Source organism: Scyliorhinus torazame, chromosome 2, assembly GCF_047496885.1.
Source record: "Scyliorhinus torazame isolate Kashiwa2021f chromosome 2, sScyTor2.1, whole genome shotgun sequence".
NCBI classification, from domain to species: Eukaryota; Metazoa; Chordata; class Chondrichthyes; order Carcharhiniformes; family Scyliorhinidae; genus Scyliorhinus; species Scyliorhinus torazame.
In genome coordinates, this window is record NC_092708.1 from 353,782,852 (window position 1) to 353,802,054 (window position 19,203).

The 19,203-nt window shown below is 51.5% G+C and overlaps 1 protein-coding gene across 6 annotated transcripts in view; it reads left to right on the forward strand.

Moving 5' to 3' along the window:
- The window catches only part of lrrc9 (leucine rich repeat containing 9), a 389,985-nt gene that overhangs the window by 41,558 nt on the left and 329,224 nt on the right, over nt 1-19,203 (forward strand). For all 6 annotated transcript variants that reach the window (XR_011938366.1, XM_072491694.1, XM_072491713.1 and 3 more), the window contains exon 4: nt 4,366-4,506. Coding sequence is in view for 5 of the 6 variants with exons in the window: in XM_072491694.1 (XP_072347795.1) it covers nt 4,366-4,506 (141 nt within the window). In the remaining variant the exon portion in view is untranslated. The remainder of the gene's footprint in view (nt 1-4,365; nt 4,507-19,203) is intronic.

Here is a 19,203-nt window from a genome sequence, read left to right on the forward strand (position 1 = left end):
TTTCATGTCCATCTTGTCCAACAACCATCCATACTCCTCCCTCCTCCTTCTATCACTGTACGCCTTGAACGAGATAACCTCGCCCCTAACCACCGCCTTCAACGCCTCCCAAAATGTGGCCGCCGATACCTCCCACTCTGATTCAACTCCACATAGGCTCTGATCACCTTCAGCAGAAAACTTTCTGGTTATTTTCTGAACTGTGTATTTTGTTAGAGTATCATAGAATCCCTACAGGGCAGAAGGCCATTCAGCCCTTCAAGCCTACACCAACCCTCTGAAAGAGCACCCCACCCAATTGGACACTAAGGGGTAATTTAGCATGGCCAATTCACCTAACTTGCACACCTTTGGACTGTGGGAGGACACCGGAGCACCCAGAGGAAACCCACGCAGACATAGGGGGCGGGATTCTCCAAAATGGAGGCAGACTGTCCGCGCCATCATCAACGCCGTCGCGTTTCACGACGCTGGAGTGGTTCACGCCGCTCCAGCCTCCCTTCTCGGCGCCAACTGGGCGCCGCGCCAACCCGCGCATGCGCAGGGGACTTCCTCAACGCGCTGGCCCCGACGCAACATGGCGCGGGGTTCATGGGCCGGTCGCGTAACAAAATAGGGCCGGGGCTGGAGAGTCCGGCCCGCCAATTGGTGAGCCCCGATCGCGGGCCAGACGCCATCAGACCTCCCCCCGGTGAAGGAGCCCCCCCCCCGACCCTGCGCGCAGAGTTCCCGCCGGCTGCGAGCAGGTGTGGACGGCGCCGGCGGGACTCTGCCGTTTCCACTCGGCCCATCAAGGCCGGAGAATCGGCGGCCCGGCCGCGGAAAGCGGCCAACGACCGGCGTCGCGCCAAACGCCCCGGCGCAAATGGTGCCGATTCTCCGCTCCTCGGAGAATCGCGTGCCCGCGTCAGGGGCGGCGTGGCGCGGTTGCGGAAATTCTCAGGCCCGGCTCGGAGAATCCCGCCCAGGGAGTATGTGCAAACTCCACACAGACAGTCACCCAAGGTCGTAATGGAACCCAGATCCCTATTGCTTTGAGGCTTGCCACCATTCTGTATGTGAAATATTATTAAATCAACACTGAATCTTTTTTGCCATTTATAAATGAGATTGATTTTCTGTAACATAACATCAGTAAACAACACTTCTATCCCATTAACCAAAGATTTAGATAAGTTACAGAGCCATGCAACATTTTGAGAACTTACAGCATTCTTTGAAAAAGGTAACATTATAACCTTGCAGGTCTGGCAGCATCTGTGGAAAGAGAAAATAGAGTTAACTGTTCAAGTTTGTCTGACTCTTCTTCAGGGACATACGGATTCAAAACATTAACTCTATTTTCTCTCTCCACGATGCTGCCAGACCTGCTGAATTCTCCCAACATTTTTCTGCTTTTGTTTCAGATTCCAGCATCCACAGTATTTTGCTTTTCTAACTTTGTTGAGTTACTGCTTCAAACAAATATGTCATCCCAATCCCCAGAAATTACTATTGGCTTTGTTTATTTTGAATCATCATGATTTTTGTATCATGATTTTTGTATTTCTAAAATCATAGCAAAGAACTATAGGAAGGCAAAATAAATAACATTGAAGAATGTTTCCCTGATACTGTCCTCGTCTCCCCTTTCCTTCTTGCTCACAAAAGCAATATGCTGCAGATCTGAATAAAAACATGAAATACTGGAAATACTCAGCTGGTCGGGCAGCACATGTGGAACAGAGTTAATGGCCTGAAACGGTGGAGTGGCAATCAGAGTCACATTACCACTCTGCTCCTACTTGCTTACCTGAAAATGCAGCCACTCCTTTCTCACTCAACCTTTCAATTTAGGCAGAGTGAGAACAGTGCAGGTTCCTGACACATTTTGTTGAAGGCAACTGAGAGGCCCAGTCACTTTGAGAAGCCAGGAAGAAGGTAAGTTAGTAAGGGAAATGAGCAGGTTGGGGTAATGGGGCCAGGGATCGGGTGGAGGACTGGGGTGGTCAGTGAGGTGGTCAGTGTGGGGGTGCTGAGTTGGGGATTTGGTTGGTCACTAGTGGGGTGGCAGAGAGTAATGATCATGGGGATGTCAAGATGTCAGTTAGGGGTTGATAAGTGGGGAGGGTCAGGTGGTCAAAGGGGTGTGGTCACTGAGGGGTTGTCGGGTGGCCTGAATGGGGCTGGTCAGTGGGGGTGGCAGGTGGTCACTGTGCAGGTAAGGTGGTCAATGGGGGTGATCAGTGGAGAAGAGTAGTCGGGGAGGGGAAGATGGTGCATTCGGCAGGTTCCCATGAGAGGTGGGAGTTGTGGGGTAGTTGGGAGAGTGGGGGGATTACCTTGTGGATCATGAGGTAGTCAAGGGTTCCCAGAGAACTGCAGGCGTGGGGATGTCGGGAGGCATTGGTCAGTATTATAGCTCATAGAATCATAGAATCTTTACAGGACAGAAGGAGGCCATTCTGCCCATCAAGTCTGCACTGGTTCTCTGAAAGAGTATTCTAAATAGTCCAACTCCCATGTCTTATCTCTGTAACCTTGCACATTCTTTCTTTTCAGATAGCTATCCAATTCCCTTTTGAATACTTTGATCAAACCTGCCTCCACCACCGTCTCAGGAAGTTAGTTCCAGACTCCAACCATCCCAGTTCTTGGTGCTCTCTTGAGCACAATTTCTCACTATTTACATATGTCCATACTTCTCAGGATCTTGAATACCTCTATCAAGCCTCCTCTCAGCCTTCTTTTCCCAAAGGAAAACAGACCCAATCTCTCCAATATATTCTCATAGCTACAATTCCTTATCCCTAGAATTATTCTTGTGAATTTCCTCTGTATTCTCTGCAATGTTAGAATTTTGTAAGTTTCTATGAGATCCCCTCTCACTCTTCTAAACTCCAATAAATATAACCCTAACCGATTTAGTCTCTCCTCATATGACAGTCACGCCATCCCAGGAATCAGCCTGGTAAACGTTTGATGCACTCCCACCATAGCAAGAACATCTTTCCTCAGATAAGGACACCAAAACTTACCCAGAAATTAGAAGTGGTTTTAGTTCTAAATTTTTCTGGGTAACTATTACTGTAAGACAGTTGGAACCATCCAAAATTTGTAAGTTATATATCATACTTTCAGATGATTCCCATTGCAGGGTAACTGCCCAATGGAAGTTTAAACTTCTTGGGCAATTGCTGTGCAATCCTCAGCGCATCTTTGGGCTACCTCCCTGTTATGATGCCCCCCGGAGTCGGAGGTTATGGGCCAATGTTTCAGGTCAGTGTCACTGACACCAATCCCCCTCCCTGGCAACTGCCTGAGGCTGACCCAGGCAATTTGCCAACTTGGTGTCATATTTAACCCTGAGATCAGCATTCAACCACACATTCTGACTATGTGTCTAAGCTATCACTAAGACTGCCTATTTCCAAGTCTCTAGCCTCACTTGAATTTTGCCCCTGATTCAACTCATTGGGCAAATGAGTTGAATCACCTGCGCCTTCTTTTACTTGCGGCCTTGGCTATCCAACATGGTCTTTGCTGTTCTCTTGCACTGTACCCTCTGTAAACCTGAGGTCATCCAAAAGCACTGCTTCTTGTGTTCACCCTTTGACCATGACTGACAATAGCTCCCAGTTAATTAACATCTTGATTATAAAATTCTCATCTTCGTATTGAAAACCCCCTACGTCCTGGCTGCTGTCTAGCTTTGTAATTGGCAGCTGTTCCACGACCCTACTCTTCGCACTCCTCTAACTCTGTCTTCTTGACAATCCCTTATTTTAATCACTCCACCATTGGTGTCCATGCCTTTAGCTGCCAAAGCTCTAAGCTTTAAAATTCCCTCTCTAAACCTTTCCACCTCTCTTCCTCCCTTTTCTCCTTGAAGATACTCCACAAAATCTACATCTGTGCCAATATCTATTTAACTGACTGGTATAAAATTTTGTTTGATAAAGGTCTTGTGAAATGTTTTGGGAAATTGTGTGACATTAAAGATGTGATATAAATGCAACCTCTTGTTGAAGGTTATAGCAGGTCTGCAAAAGTATTAAGTTGCTATTAGTTTTACTCTTGAGAATAATTTGCACCAGCTCAACATTGCCACCAACAGGTATTTGTAGAAACTGCAAGTGTTACAATTAAAGAAAAGACTGATTGCAGTTTTGAAAGGTTCTCTACATTTGGAGAAATACATAGGGCAGTATTAAGACAGATAAAAATTCTTCTCCAGTTGTGTTATTTACATATTGCTAAAATAGTGGGAAGATCACCTGAAGGTTCTGAAGTTTCATGTTCTTAACTACAGTGTATTGAGGGTGCAGCAAGACAGAGTATGAAAATGGCATTGGTTCCAAAAATAACTTGTAATTATTTTTCTAGGACATTGAAGGATTAGACTATTGTACAAATCTTCAAAGACTCTACTTATATTACAATCAGATCACTCAGATTAAAAATCTGGAAAATCTAACGAAGTTGGAGATTCTTTGGTTGAACAGTAATAACATCAAAGTTATAGAAGTAAGTATGTCTCTTTGATCCTTAAATTCCTCATTTTTGACCAAACCTCTTGATCACCCCCTTCATCTCGTCTCCTTTAGCTTTGCCTCTGTGAAAAGCTTTGTCTGCATAGAGGATGCAGTATGACTAAAAGTTGTTATTATTTCCTCAATGACTTTGGAAGTTGTCGGGTACGTTACAGGGATAGGTCGGGGGAGTGGGCCTAGCTAGGGTGCTCTTTTGGAGGGTCGGTGCAGACGCCGTGGGCTGAATGGCCTCCTTCTGCACTGTAGGGATTTTGTGGAATATCAGTACAAGTAGAAGTAGGTCATTCGGCCCTTCGGACCTGCTTCAACATGCAATAAAATCATGGCTCATCTGAACCTGGCTTTAAGTTACTTTCCTGCCAACTCCCCAACAGCAGCATTCTTCAGTCTATCACCATTTAAATAATACTCTGTTTTTCTAACGTTCCTGCCAAAGGGGACGACCTCTAATTTTTCCAACATTAGACGGCATTTGTCAAATTTTTTCCCACTCACTTAACTCATCTATATCCCATTGCAGACACTTTCAACATAATCCTCCCATCTTGGATAAGTCCAATGGTGGGGGCAAGAATGTGATGTGTTTCTCACTGCGGAGGCCGTGGGAAGCTGCACCATATTTTCCAGCCTCAACCTCATTAAGTATCCGCTCAGGGGTTTTACTGCGTATTCCGTGGCAGGGCGCGCATGATGGCGCAGGTCCCACCATCATATCTGGGTGGCATTTTGAAAAGGAACCCAACATCGCTGATCCACCATTGAGGAGAGAAGATGGACCTCCAGGAACATTCTGAGGCTGGAAAACGGTAACAAATGCCATCCTTAACTTCCTCATGACACTGTATCTGGACGATCCACCTGCAGATGCTCCCCCCACCCATTGCTGTTGTGTTCTGAGTGTTGCTCTCTTTATTTGGTTCTAAATATGGCGGTCAATATGGTTCTAATTACGTTTGCTTTAGAGTCGCCAGGTATCTTTCGATACCGCCACAAGGTTCAAACTCGAATACTGATCAAAGAGCCGGTACACCAATTAGTTAGTTCAAAGTCAATACTATTTATTTACACACACAGCAATATCTACTCATGCACAAAATACTACAGACTAAACTATCACTACTGCTAAAGCCTATACTTAGCTTCAGGCACCCACTCAGTCAGAGGAACAATGGCCGTTGTTCGGATCTGAGGCTAATGGGGGTCGAAGTGGTGAAGGGGAACAGCTAAGGTCGTCCGTCTGGTAGCGAGCGTTGACCTTGGATTTATTTGCTTCTGTGTAGCTGGTGGAAGGGTCTCTCCGCTTTGAGAGCCGAGTCCAAGAGAGCGATTCTCTCTCGGGGCCTTCTTCTTATACCTGAAGGGGCTTCGCGTGCTTTTGGGCGGGCCTTATACTTGGCCCCAATCAATTGGGCCGTATCTTGATCACTCGTATTGATCTTGACCAATAAAGGGGTGGGTGCCCTGATGGCTGGGCGTGTCCTAGGTGGCCGTTGGCCTGGCTTTGTTTGTGCTTTTGGTTTCGGGAACTGGCGCCGTGAGGTCTGGAGCCAGATCGGTTACTTGAGTATCTCCCTTTGTTCCCGGAGATGGGCCATCAATATGCTAATAGACCTACAGTTTCAGTCTCGTCTGGGAGCTGCAGTTCCAATACACGTACAGGCTCTGTGCCTGCCTGCTTTCTTAGCATTGTACATAGTTCTCTGCAGTCTTTGCAAACATCCATTTTGTATTCTGGAAGTGGCCATCCCAGATCGCTACACGAGTCCAGGTTTCATGCTGGCCTCCATCCTGAACTCGAGGCAACCCAGACATTGCTCAGTGACTCCTGACTTCTGCATATCACATTGGACCAGTGAGTTTTCCCGCAGGCGTCTCAGAGAATTGGGAGAAGGGCAGATTCTGGTCGGGCCTTCATCTGCGTCACATTAGTGGGATGCAAATCAGTTTCACATTTGCCTTCAGTGGGTTTCCCGATCCGCTATGGCGGGCACCAGCGGAAGATCCTGTCGGAAATTCACACCAGCGTGGAACCAATTTCTGGACTCCTGCTAAATTCTCCGTTGCTGGTTCTTAAAATGTTCCCAATCTTCCGGCCCACCACTAACCTTTGCAGCATTGCATGCATTCTCATTTTGTTCAATTTGTTACCATCCTTAAATACCTTAGTTGGCCATCGATGGCGCATCCTGCCTTAGGGTCTCTCTTTCTTAAGCCTTTGTTGAGAGTTAAGAAATATCTGCTTCAAAGAATCCAGACATCATTCTGCCTTAAAAAAATATGAACCTTTTGAGCTTAACAACTTGTCTGATGCAAAGGTTGACAACCTGACACACGCCTTCGTATTTAAAACAGCATGTTTATATTTAAATTAAATGACTTGGTGTCTCCATCTATACAGCCCCACAACTTAATTACGCTGGAACATGATTTCTGTGTGAAACTGTTCTTTCCATCCATCTCTGCTCCTACTTTAGTCCTTGTGTGCTGAATACCTAATGCAGTGGTTCCCAAACTGTGTTCCACAGAACCCAAGGTTCTCCAGTCGGCTTGGCCATGGGTCCCGAGAAGAGCCGAGGATGAGGTGGGTGTTCGAGAACATCCCAGGCCAGGGGGGTGCCCGAGAAGAGCTGTGGCCAGCGGGGCGCCCGAGAAGAGATGTGGCCAGCGGGGCCCCCAAGAAGAGCCGTGGCCAGGGGGGCGCCCAAAAAGAGCCAAGGCCTGGAGGAGCCCGAGAAGAGTCCAGGCCAGCGGGGCGCCCGAGAAGAGCCGTGGCCAGAGGGGAGCCCGAGATGAGCCGAGGCCTGGAGGAGCCCGAGAAGAGCCGTGGCCAGGGGGGAGCCCGAGATGAGCCGAGGCCTGGAGGAGCCCGAGAAGAGCCGAGGCCTGGGGTGCGCCCGAGAAGAGCCCAGGCCAGCGGGGCGCCCGAGAAGAGCCGTGGCCAGTAGGTGCCCGAGACGAGCCGAGGCCTGGTGGAGCCCGAGAAGAGCCCAGGCCAGCGGGGCACCCGAGAAGAGCCATGGCCAGGAGGAGCCCGAGAAGAGCCATGGTCAGGGGGGCGCCCGAGAAGAGCCGAGGCAGCGGGGTGCCCGGGAAGAGCCCAGGCCTGGAGGAGCCCGAAAAGCGCCGTGGCCAGGGAGGTGCTCGAGAAGAGCCCAGGCCTGGTGGAGCCTGGGAAGAGCCAGGGCCTGGAGGAGCCCGAGAAGAGCCGAGGCCAGGTGGAGCCTGGGAAGAGCCAGAGCCTGGAGGAGCCCGAGAAGAGCCGAGGCCTGGTGGAGCCCGAGAAGAGCCGTGGCCAGCGGGGCGCCCGAAAAGTGCCGTGGCTGGTAGGTGCCCGAGACGAGCCGAGGCCTGGAGGAGCCCGAGAAGAGCCCAGGCCAGCGGGGCGCCCGAGAAGAGCCATGGCCAGGGGGGAGCCCGAGACGAGCCAAGGCCTGGAGGAGCCCGAGAAGAGCCATGGTCAGGGGGGCGCCCGAGAAGAGCCGAGGCAGCGGGGTGCCCGGGAAGAGCCCAGGCCTGGAGGAGCCCGAGAAGAGTCCAGGCCAGCGGGGCGCCCGAGAAGAGCCGTGGCCAGAGGGGAGCCCGAGATGAGCCGAGGCCTGGAGGAGCCCGAGAAGAGCCGTGGCCAGGGGGGAGCCCGAGATGAGCCGAGGCCTGGAGGAGCCCGAGAAGAGCCGAGGCCTGGGGTGCGCCCGAGAAGAGCCCAGGCCAGCGGGGCGCCCGAGAAGAGCCGTGGCCAGTAGGTGCCCGAGACGAGCCGAGGCCTGGTGGAGCCCGAGAAGAGCCCAGGCCAGCGGGGCACCCGAGAAGAGCCATGGCCAGGAGGAGCCCGAGAAGAGCCATGGTCAGGGGGGCGCCCGAGAAGAGCCGAGGCAGCGGGGTGCCCGGGAAGAGCCCAGGCCTGGAGGAGCCCGAAAAGCGCCGTGGCCAGGGAGGTGCTCGAGAAGAGCCCAGGCCTGGTGGAGCCTGGGAAGAGCCAGGGCCTGGAGGAGCCCGAGAAGAGCCGAGGCCAGGTGGAGCCTGGGAAGAGCCAGAGCCTGGAGGAGCCCGAGAAGAGCCGAGGCCTGGTGGAGCCCGAGAAGAGCCGTGGCCAGCGGGGCGCCCGAAAAGTGCCGTGGCTGGTAGGTGCCCGAGACGAGCCGAGGCCTGGAGGAGCCCGAGAAGAGCCCAGGCCAGCGGGGCGCCCGAGAAGAGCCATGGCCAGGGGGGAGCCCGAGACGAGCCAAGGCCTGGAGGAGCCCGAGAAGAGCCATGGTCAGGGGGGCGCCCGAGAAGAGCCGAGGCAGCGGGGTGCCCGGGAAGAGCCCAGGCCTGGAGGAGCCCGAAAAGTGCCGTGGCCAGGGAGGTGCTCGAGAAGAGCCCATGCCTGGTGGAGCCTGGGAAGAGCCAGGGCCTGGAGGAGCCCGAGAAGAGCCGAGGCCAGGTGGAGCCTGGGAAGAGCCAGAGCCTGGAGGAGCCCGAGAAGAGCCGTGGCCAGCGGGGCGCCCGAGAAGTGCCGTGACCTGGAGGATCCCGAGAAGGGCCCAAGACTGGTGGAGCCCGAGAAGGGCCCAGGCCTGGTGGAGCCTGAGAAGGGCCCAGGCCTGGTGGAGCCCGAGAAGGGCCCAGGCCTGGTGGAGCCCAAGAAGAGCCGATGCCTGGAGGAGCGGCTTTGGAGAACCTGAGAACAGCCAAGGTCGGGAGCTTGAGAACAGCCAAGGCCGGGAGGGTGCCTGAGAACAGCTGGGGGGGGGGGGGGGGGGGGGGTTGGTATGTTGCTTCTCTGGTGCCAAAATAAAGGATATCGTCGAGGAATTGCAGGATATTCTGCAAAGGAAAGGGCAACAGCCAGAAGCCGTAGTTCATGTTGGAACCGATGAGTGTTAGTTCCTTCCAGAAGAGTTTCCGGAACTAGAAAATAAATTGAAAAAATTAACCTCAATGGTAATAAGCTCATGATTGCTAGTTAGTACATGTATAAATAGGAATTTAGTGCCGGTAAATGCATGTCTGGGAAAGCAATACAGGTGTGAGATCTTCAAGATCTTGGGCATGAGGACTAGTTCTGGGGAAAGGGCATTTGCACTAGCTTGACGGGATGCACCTGGACAAAGCCAGGACCTTTTGCTGAGAGGTTAATGAGAACAGCTGGGGAGGATTTAAGCTAATTTGATGAGGAGGGGAACCAGAAGATACCAAAAAGGAGCAACGATGCCATCAGAGGACAGTAAAATTAGAAATATCCTCAAACGTTCAGAGTCCAGATTGAGGAAAATAGTAAAATTGACAGAGGAAGTATTAAATTATAGGTACGTCAGTGTCTGTAGTGTAACTAAATAAGGTTAGTAATTTTTTTTTTCATTCATTATTGGGATGTGAGCAATGCTGGCAAGGCCAGCATTTATTGTCAATTTTTAATTGCCCTTGAGAAGATAGCGATGATATACATTCTTGAACTGCAGGCACAATTGATTGGCTTACTGGGCCATATCAGAGGGCAATTAAGAGTCAAAGGGCAATTGAGAGTCAACCAATCTGCTGGTATCATGTGCGGGCATCAGGTGAGTTCTGATGAAGGAGCTACGCTCCGAAAGTTAATGATTCCAAACAAACCTGTTGCACTTTAACCTGGTGTGTAAGACTTCTTACTGTGCCCACCCCAGTTCAATGCCCACATCACGACCATAAAGTGAGGTTATTATAAAGTTCTATTGTGAAGACTTAGATGTGGACTTTAATGGGAAGGTGTGCAAAAACGGTTGATAAGTACAACAATGGCCCTACTAACTTCAGCTGCTTCATTAGGATCCTGAATCTCAATAAAGGTAACTATGATGGTATGAGGCTTGAGTTGGCTATGATGGACTGGGAAACATTACTGAAAGGAAGGAATGAATAGGTGAACAACAAAAGCTGTTTAATCCTATTTGGCGCTAGAGTAGAAAGTGAACTGTGGCCAAACCATGGCTTAGAAGAGAAATTAGAGATCGTATTAGATTCAAAGAAGAAGCCTACAAATTAACAAGAAAAAGCAATAGACCTGAGGATTGGGAACAGTTTAAAATTCTGCAAAGGCGGACCAAGGGATTGATCAAGAAGGGGAAAATAAGCTAGCGGGGAACATAAGAACTGACTAAAGGTTTCTATAGGCATGTAAAGAGAAAAGATTGACAAAAACGAATGTAGGCCCCTTACAATCAGAAACGGGTGAATTCCTACTTGGGAATAAAGAAATGGCTGAAGAACTAAATTTGTAGTTTTGCTTCTGTCTTCACAAAGGACGACATGAATAATGTACCAGAAGTTCTGAGAAACATAAGTTTTAGTGAGGAACTGAAGGAAATCAGTATTTGTAGGGAAATGGTTTGGGGGAAATTAATGGGATTGAATGCAGATAAATTTCCAGGGCCTGATTATCTTTATCCAGAATACTTAAGGAAGTGGGCTAGAAAAAGTAGATCCATTGGTGGTAATTTTCCAAAATTCTTTGGCCTCTGGAATGATTCCTACAGATTGGAGGATAGCTAATATCAACTTGCTATTCAAAAAGGGAGGTAAAGAGAAAACTGGGTCGAGAGACCAGTGAGCCTAACGTCAGAAGAAGGGAAGTTGCTAAAGTCCGTTATCAAGGATTTTATAGCACAGCATTTGGAAAGCAGTGGTATAATCAGACAAATTCAGCATGGATTTGAGAAAGGGAAATTATGCTTGACAAATCTAATGGAATTCTTTGAAGATGTAACTAGTAGAGTTGATCAGGGTGAGCCGGTGGATGTAATTTATTTAGACTTTCAGAAGGCTTTCGTCAAGGTCTCACATAGGACTTCCGGTGACGACGATGTGCTGAGCAGTCGCACGTCAGGTGTCTCTCCTCCCATGGACCCGAAAATAGTTACTTTTCAACGAAAACTCACCAGAAAAAGGCAGCAACCCATTCCCCAACCTAAGTAAGTCAGAGGAAGGAAGAAAGAGAGTGAGAATAGAAGAAAAGATGCCCGGAAAAAGCTAAACTAGGGGCCGAACCGAGACCAGGAGTGGAAGGGGCCAGGAACGGCCACACTCGGAAGAGCCAACCAGCGCACGAGGCAGAGGAACGCAAGTTTCGCAGGAGCAAAAGGAGCAAGGCAGACACGAACAAACCCCTCCCGCACCGGGAGGGAGCTGGAAGGCATCCTTCACCGAAGCACCAAGGGAGAAAAGGCTGAGATAAAAGCATGAAAGACACGGTGGCTGAGACCCTCACCCAAATACAGCTCGCCCTGAGCAGAGCGGAGAAGAGACTGGAAGCCCAAGAGGCTACCATCAAGGACATGGTAAAGGCCACAACCGACCAGAGTGATCGGATCGTGACGCCGGAGAAACGGGTGGTGAGGTTGGTCGCGACGCAGGGGAGTCTGAGGGGTAAAGTAGAGGATCAGGAGAACCACTCAAGGAGACAAAACCTGTGGTCGAAAATGAATGAAAAATGAAAATCGCTTATTGTCACAAGTAGGCTTCAAATGAAGTTACTGTGAAAAGCCCCTAGTCGCTACATTCCGGCGCCTGTTCGGGGAGGCTGGTATGGGAATTGAAACGTGCTGCTGGCCTGCCTTGGTCTGCTTTGAAAGGCAGCGATTTAGCCCAGTGTGCTAAACCGGCCCCAGCTGGTTTGTGGGTGTACTGGGGGGAATCGAAGGCAGGGTCCCCACAGTCTATGTGGCTGTGATGCTGGGCAACCTGGTGGGAAGAGAAACATTCCCCAACCTACCAGAAATAGATGGGGCGCACTGGTCGCTGTGCCCAAAGCCGTAGAACAACCGAGGGCAGTAATAGCAAAACTGCACCAGTACCAGGACCGTGAAAGAATCCTGTGCTGGGCCAGGCAATCCAAAACGGTATCTGTTGCTGACCTGGCCAGGAGATGGGTGAATTCAACAGGGCAGAGGCAACTTAGTACAAGAACAGCTTTGGTATGCTATACCCAGCGAAGCTCTGGGTCACATACCAAGGCAAGGAACACTTCTTTATAGCACATGCCGAGGCGGACTAGTTTGTCATGGAATGCGGGCTGGAACAGCGACAGCAGGGGAAGCGATAAGGGGCCCCTGGCAAGGAAAAACAGCATGGCGACAAGCCAACGAGGGAGGGGGGTGGGGGGACCGCTTCACGCAGGAGATCGTGACCTCGTTCGAGAGAACAAGAGCAGCGGAGAAGAGAAAACGGAGTGCCAAGTGAGAGGAGTGCAGGATAAGATGGGAAAAGAACAGGCAGGAACAACAGAGAGCGGACGAGGGAGAAACTAGACATTAATTCCCGGGAGGAGGGTTACCACACTACCGGGGAATGCTAGCGCCGGGAGCATGCAACACAGAAAGGGCGCGGCGCACCCCCAACAGGGGGGATGGCGCCAGGCCGGGAGGGTGAGAACACACAGAGGGGAAGGGGGAGTGAAGGGGGGGAGCATGGGAAGGGGGAATAAGTGGGGGGACTGGGTGGGGGAAACATAGGGAGGGGGGTGAAAATAGGACCAGAGCGAGAGTGGCAGTATGGCTGCAAAGGGCCGCAACCAGGGGAAGCAAGGAAGCACTGCAAGTAACTACCCAGTATGGTCTCTGGGCGAAAGGAGAGCCGGAGTACAGGGGCATAGTCACGTGGTGGACGCACAGTTGGTGGTCACGTTGAGCACCCCCTGGACAAAGGGAAATCCCGGAGTGCAGGAGCAGATCCACATGGTAGACACCCTGTTGGCTGCCATGTTGGATGCGCCTGGGACAAAGGGAAACCCCAGAGCGCAGGGACCCGACCACATGGGGAGAGCAGTGACAGCGGCCAACTTGGATGGCCCCCTAACCATCGGGTTACCCAGGAGTACGGGTGCGCATCCACCAGGTAAAATGGTTAATCCCACCGGAGCGGGGGGACAAAAAACTCCCACCAGGATAGTCACCTGGAATGTTAGAGGACTCAACGGCCCAGTGAAAAGATCCAGAGTCTTCACCCACCTAAGAAACATGAAAGTCAACATAATCTTCCTCCAAGAGACACACCTAAGAGAGCAGGACCGTCTGTGGGTAAGGATGGGCTGGGTGGGAAAGAACTACCATTCCTGCTACGGGACGAGGGCCAGGGGGAGTGGCAATGCTGATCAATTGAGGACGATGTTTAAGGCGACGAAGACTGTTACGGACCCAGGGGGACGGTACGTCATGGTCAACGGGGCGTTGGACAGGGCACCGGTAGTACTTGTTAATGTGTACGCTCCCAACAGGGACGACATGAACTTCATTAAAAGGACTATGGTGGAAATGCTGTCATAGCGACGCACCAACTAATCATGAGGGGGACTTGATCTGTGTACAGGACCCACGGACAGACAGGTCAAACCCCAAGGTAGACCTCAAACATAGCGAAGGAACTTGTTCGTTTTATGGAGCAGATGGGGGTGGTGGACTCTTGGAGTTCAGACCCTGGGGAGAAAGAGTTCTCCTTCTCTCTAGTGCACAACATATACATCAGGATTGATTCTTTGTATTGGGGAAACTGTTGCTTCCAGGGCTGGTCAAAGCAGAATACTCTGCGATCGTAATCTCTGACCACACTCCACATTACATGGATGTGAGGTTGTAGACGGGCAGGGCCCAACGCCCCGCTTGGAGGTTGAACACGCCGACATGGCTTTCAATGAGAGGGTATCACAGGTCATAGCGGAGTACATGAAAAACAACCAAAACGGGGAGGTCTCACCATCCACGTTCTGGGAGGTGCTAAAGGCCGTGGTTAGAGGGAAAGTTATCGCCTTCAAAGCGTGAAGAGACAGGGAGGGCAGAGCGACTAGGCAGCAGTTGGTCGACTCCATACTGGCGGTAGATCATAAATACTCCGAGGCCCTGACCGTGCAGCTCCTGGCGGAGAGGAAAAAGCTACAAATGGACTTTGACCTGCTCTCCACGAAGAAAGCAATGCACCAACTCCGCCAGGCACGGGGTACCCTATACAAACACCGAGATGAAGCCAGCCGCCTGCCGGCACACCAGCTGCAAAAGCAGGCAGCCACTAGAGAGATCGTGCAAATTAGAGACAACAGAGACACATTGGAAACAGACCCAGAAAAGGTCAACAAAACCTTTGTGACCTTTTACCGAGGGCTGTTCACCTCAGAGGCCCCAACAGGGGATGAAACGGTTCCTCAACAGACTGGACATGCCAGTTGTGGGGGCTTGGAAGCACCACTAGAACTGGGAGAGATCATGGAAAGTATTAGCTCCATGCAGGCGGAAAAGGTGCCGGGACCAGAAGGTTTCCCGGCGGACTTTTAAAAAGAATTTGCGACAGCACTGGTCCCGCACTTGCAGGAGATGTTCACAGATCGCTGGCTAGCGGCACACTGCCACCTACACTATCACAGGCCTCAATCTCACTAGTACCTAAGAAAGACAAAGACCCACCGGAATGCGGGTCATACAGACCCATCTCACTACTAAACGTAGACGCCAAAATACTGGCCAAGATCCTAGCCAAAAGACTAGAGAGCTGCGTTCCAGAAGTGGTCGCAGAGGATCCGAGGGGCTTTGTCAAGGGTAGACAGCTAACATTGAACATCAGGCGCCTGCTGAACATGATCATATCCCCATCCGGGGAGAGAACACCAGATCGTCTTCCTGGATGCAGAAAAGGCCTTCAACAGAGTTGAGTGGAAGTACCTCAAAGAGGTATTGGAGCAGCTCTGGCTTGGAACAGGGTTCGCCTCCTGGGTGAAACTCTTGTACAACGCTCCCATGGCAAGCATACAGACAAATAACACCAGCTCCCAGTGCTTCCAGCTGCACAGGGACACCAGGCAGGGATGCCTGCTGACCCCACTGCTGTTCGCCCTAGCGATCGAACCACTAGTGATCGCTCTCAGAACAGCAAAAAACTGGAGGGGGATCCAAAGGGGAGGCAGAGAGCACAGAATCTCGCTCTATGCGGATGACCTGCTCCTCTACATCTCGGACCCACAAAGCAGCATGGAAGGAATCATCGCGCTCCTGAAAGAGTTTGGTCCCTTCTCAGGCTACAAACTCAACATGAGCAAAAGCGAGATCTTCAGGTGAAACCACAAGGGGGAGGGACAGCGCTGGGGGCACTGTCGTTTAAACAAGCCCGACACAAATCGCTCATGACTGGTTGGGGGTTCACAAGTGAAACCTGACCAGTCTGACAGAGGAAGTCCAAAAGGACCTGCAAAGGTGGAACACACTCCCACTCTCCATCGCGGGGAGAGTGCAGACGATCAAAATGAACGTTCTACCCTAATACCTCTTCCTACTTAGATCCATCCCGATCTATATCCGCAAGGCCTTTTTCAACTCATTGGACAAATTAATCATGGCGTTTGTATGGTGGGGGGAAGAATGCTAGGATCTCAAAGAAGGTCCTACAGAAAATGAAGTCCAGGGGAGGGCAAGCCGGACTACCACTGGCCAGCGACAGCAGAAAAAGTAATGAGATGGATTAGAAGCCAAATGGGTGCACGCGGAGGAGGCTTCCTGAAGGGGGACTTCGCTCCGGGCCCTCGCCACAGCAGCACTCCCATCCCCACTCAAAAAACACTCCAGCAGCCCAGTGGTGGTAGCCACCCTCCAGACCTGGAACCAGTTACGGCAGCAATTCGGCCTGAACAAAATGTCCAACAAAGCCCCCATCTGCAACACAACACACCAGTATTCACTGACGCACCTTTAAAAGGTGGAGACAGGGCATGGGCACTGACAGTCAGGGTCCTATACACCGATGGCAGGGTCACAACACTGAACGAACCGACGGAGAGATTCCAGCTAGCTAAGGGCAACAAACTCCGATACCTGCAGCTTAAAAACTTCCTTTGGAAGGAGACAACGACGTACCTGTGACCACCACGACAGACGCTACTAGAGGAATTACTGGACGGCAACATTCTAGGTAGAGGAAACTGTAGCGACATGTACGAACAACTGATAGAGGGGACTGACACTGTACTGGACCCGACGAGGAGGAAATGGGAGGAAAACTTGGGGCTCAGAATAGGGTGGGTACTCTGGAACGAAGCACTACACTGGGTCAACTTCACCTCCATGTGCGCAAGACTCAACGCAACTAAAGGTGGTACATAGAGCCCACTTAACAAGAACCCGAATGAATAGGTTCTTTCTGGAATTGGAGGACAGATGCGAATGGTGCCAAGGAGGCCCGGCCAACCACACCCACATGTTCTGGTCTTGCCCCAGACTTGCTGGGTACTGGACAGACCGCCTTCTACTATGTCCAAAGTGGTGGGGATGAGGGTGGAGCCATGCCCAAAAGTGGCGGTCTTCGGGGTATCAGACCAGCCAGATCTCTTCATGGGGAGGAGGGCGGACACCTTGCCTTTGCCTCTCTGATCGCCCACCGCAGAATCCTGCTTGGCTGGCGATCAGTAGAACCACCTAAAGCTGCAGGCTGGCTGTCCGACCTATCAGAATTTCTCCAAATGGAGAAATCAAATTCGCCATCCGGGGGTTGGAAGATGGCTTCCTCAGAATATCCGAGCCATTCGCCCAACTGTTCTGGGTGGGCAACGAACAAACAATTAAATAATCAAGTATCCAAGAGCCAGAGAAAAGTAGCCAAGACATGAGAAAAGAGAAGGAATGGAGGGAGTACCCGGGGGGGGGGGGCGGCGGGGGGGGGGGGGGGCGGGGGGGAGACAGTGCAAGAGGGGGTAGCCAAACACAGCTGAAATGAAAGGGGAGCTGCAGAGAGGGAGGGGAACAGGGAAGCGGGGGGCTGGGAAGGAAGAAAGACAAGGGGAGGAGAATAATAGAGGGGAGGAAAGAGGAGGGAACACAAACTGGAAGGAGAGCACTGGAAACGACAACGACCACAACAAACACAGCAGGGCAAAAGAGAGTAGGAAAGTTCTGGAGGAAGGAACAGGTGGCTGATGCAGAGGGAAACGCACAAAAACAAAAAAGAAAACCGACTGGGAGAAACAAGTAACATCAGGGGCACCACCCAGGCGCCCCTCCCACCCACTTTTGTTTTGCCTCTTCTGTATGTATTTTTAAAAAGCAGGAAATAAGGGGGGGAGAAAGCCCCCCCCCCCCCCGGCAATGGCATGTATGGTTTTTTAGTTATGTAGTGTTTTTGTTATTTCTTTTTGGCTTCTGTGTGTACATCTGTAAATATACCATGTGTAAAACCCAATCAAAACATTCTTTAATAAAAAAGGTCTCACATAGCAGATTACTTTGTAAAGTTAAAGAAAATGGGATTGCGGGTAGTGTCTTGAGATGCATAGAAAGCTGGTTAGCAGACAGGAAGCACAGAGTTGGAATAAATGGGTCTTTTTCCGATTGGCAGGCAGTGATTGGTGGGGTACCGGAGGGATCCGTGTGAGGACCCCAACTGTTCACATTATATATTAATGATTTGGACGAGGGAACTAAATATATTGGCCAGGATTCTCCGACCTGGCATTGGCTTCCGCATTCCCCACCGTCGTTTTTTGGGCACCCACGGGATTCCTTCCGCGCCGGTTGGGGCCCGTTGACAGCCCCCCCCCCCCGCAGATTCTCCGGGCCACGATGGGCCGAGTGGCCGAGTTTGGCCAAGTCCTGCCGGCGTGGATTACTCACCTCCCACACGGTGGGACCTTGAAGGTAAGTTTGCGGGGGCTGTCCTGGGAGGGGGTGCGGGGGGTTCCGACCCGGGGGGGGGGGCGAGGGGGCCTACGGTGGCCTGGCCCGCGATCGGGCTGGTTCCGTGGGGGCCTACTTTACTCCGCGTCGGCCCCTGTAGGGCTCCGCCATATTGCCCGGGGGCCGGCGCGGAGAAGGGAACCCCCGCACATGCGCGGAAATCTGCCGGCCGCTCTGCGCTTACACAAGATCACGCCGGCCGTTCCACGCATGCGCCGACTCGCATGGGCCGTTCCCCGCCGGCTGGAACTGTGGGGACGACTCCAGCAGCAACCTAGCCCCCAAGAAAGGTGAGAATTCCTCACTTTCGAGGGGCTGGTGACGCCTGAGTCATTGGCGCCTGTTTTCCCGCCGGCGTGGGGACATAGCCCCATTTTTAGAGAATCCAGCCCATTATCTCCAAATTTGCAGGTGATACAAAGTTGGGTGGAAGGGTGAGTTGTGAGGAGGATGCAGAGATGGTTCAGTGTGATTTGGTGAGGCTGAGTGAGTGGCATATGCATAGCAGATGCAGCATAATGTGGGTAAACGTGAGGTTATCTACTTGATAGCAAAAATAGGAAGGCAGATTATTATTTGAATAGGTGCAGGTTGAGAGAGGTGGATAATCAGCGAGACTTTAGTATCTTTGTACATGAGTCGCTGAAAGTAAGCGTGCAGGTACAGCACGCATAAAGAATTCAAATGGTATGTTGGCCTTCATAGCGAGAGGGTTTGGGTATAGGAATAGGGATGTTTTACTGCAATTGTTTGGGGAATTGGTGAGGCCACACCTGGAGTAGTGTGTGCAGCTTTGGTGTCCTTATCTGAGGAAGGGTGCTCTTGCTATGGAGGGAGTGCAGCGCAGGTTACAAGGCTGATTCCTGGGATGCCAGGACTGACGTGGCACGGTAGAACAGTGGTTAGCACTGTGGCTTCACAGCGCCAAGGACCCGGGTTCGATTCCCGGCTTGGGTCACTGTCTGTGCGGAGTCTGCACATTCTCCCTGTGTCTGCGAGGGTTTCCTCCGGGTGCTCCG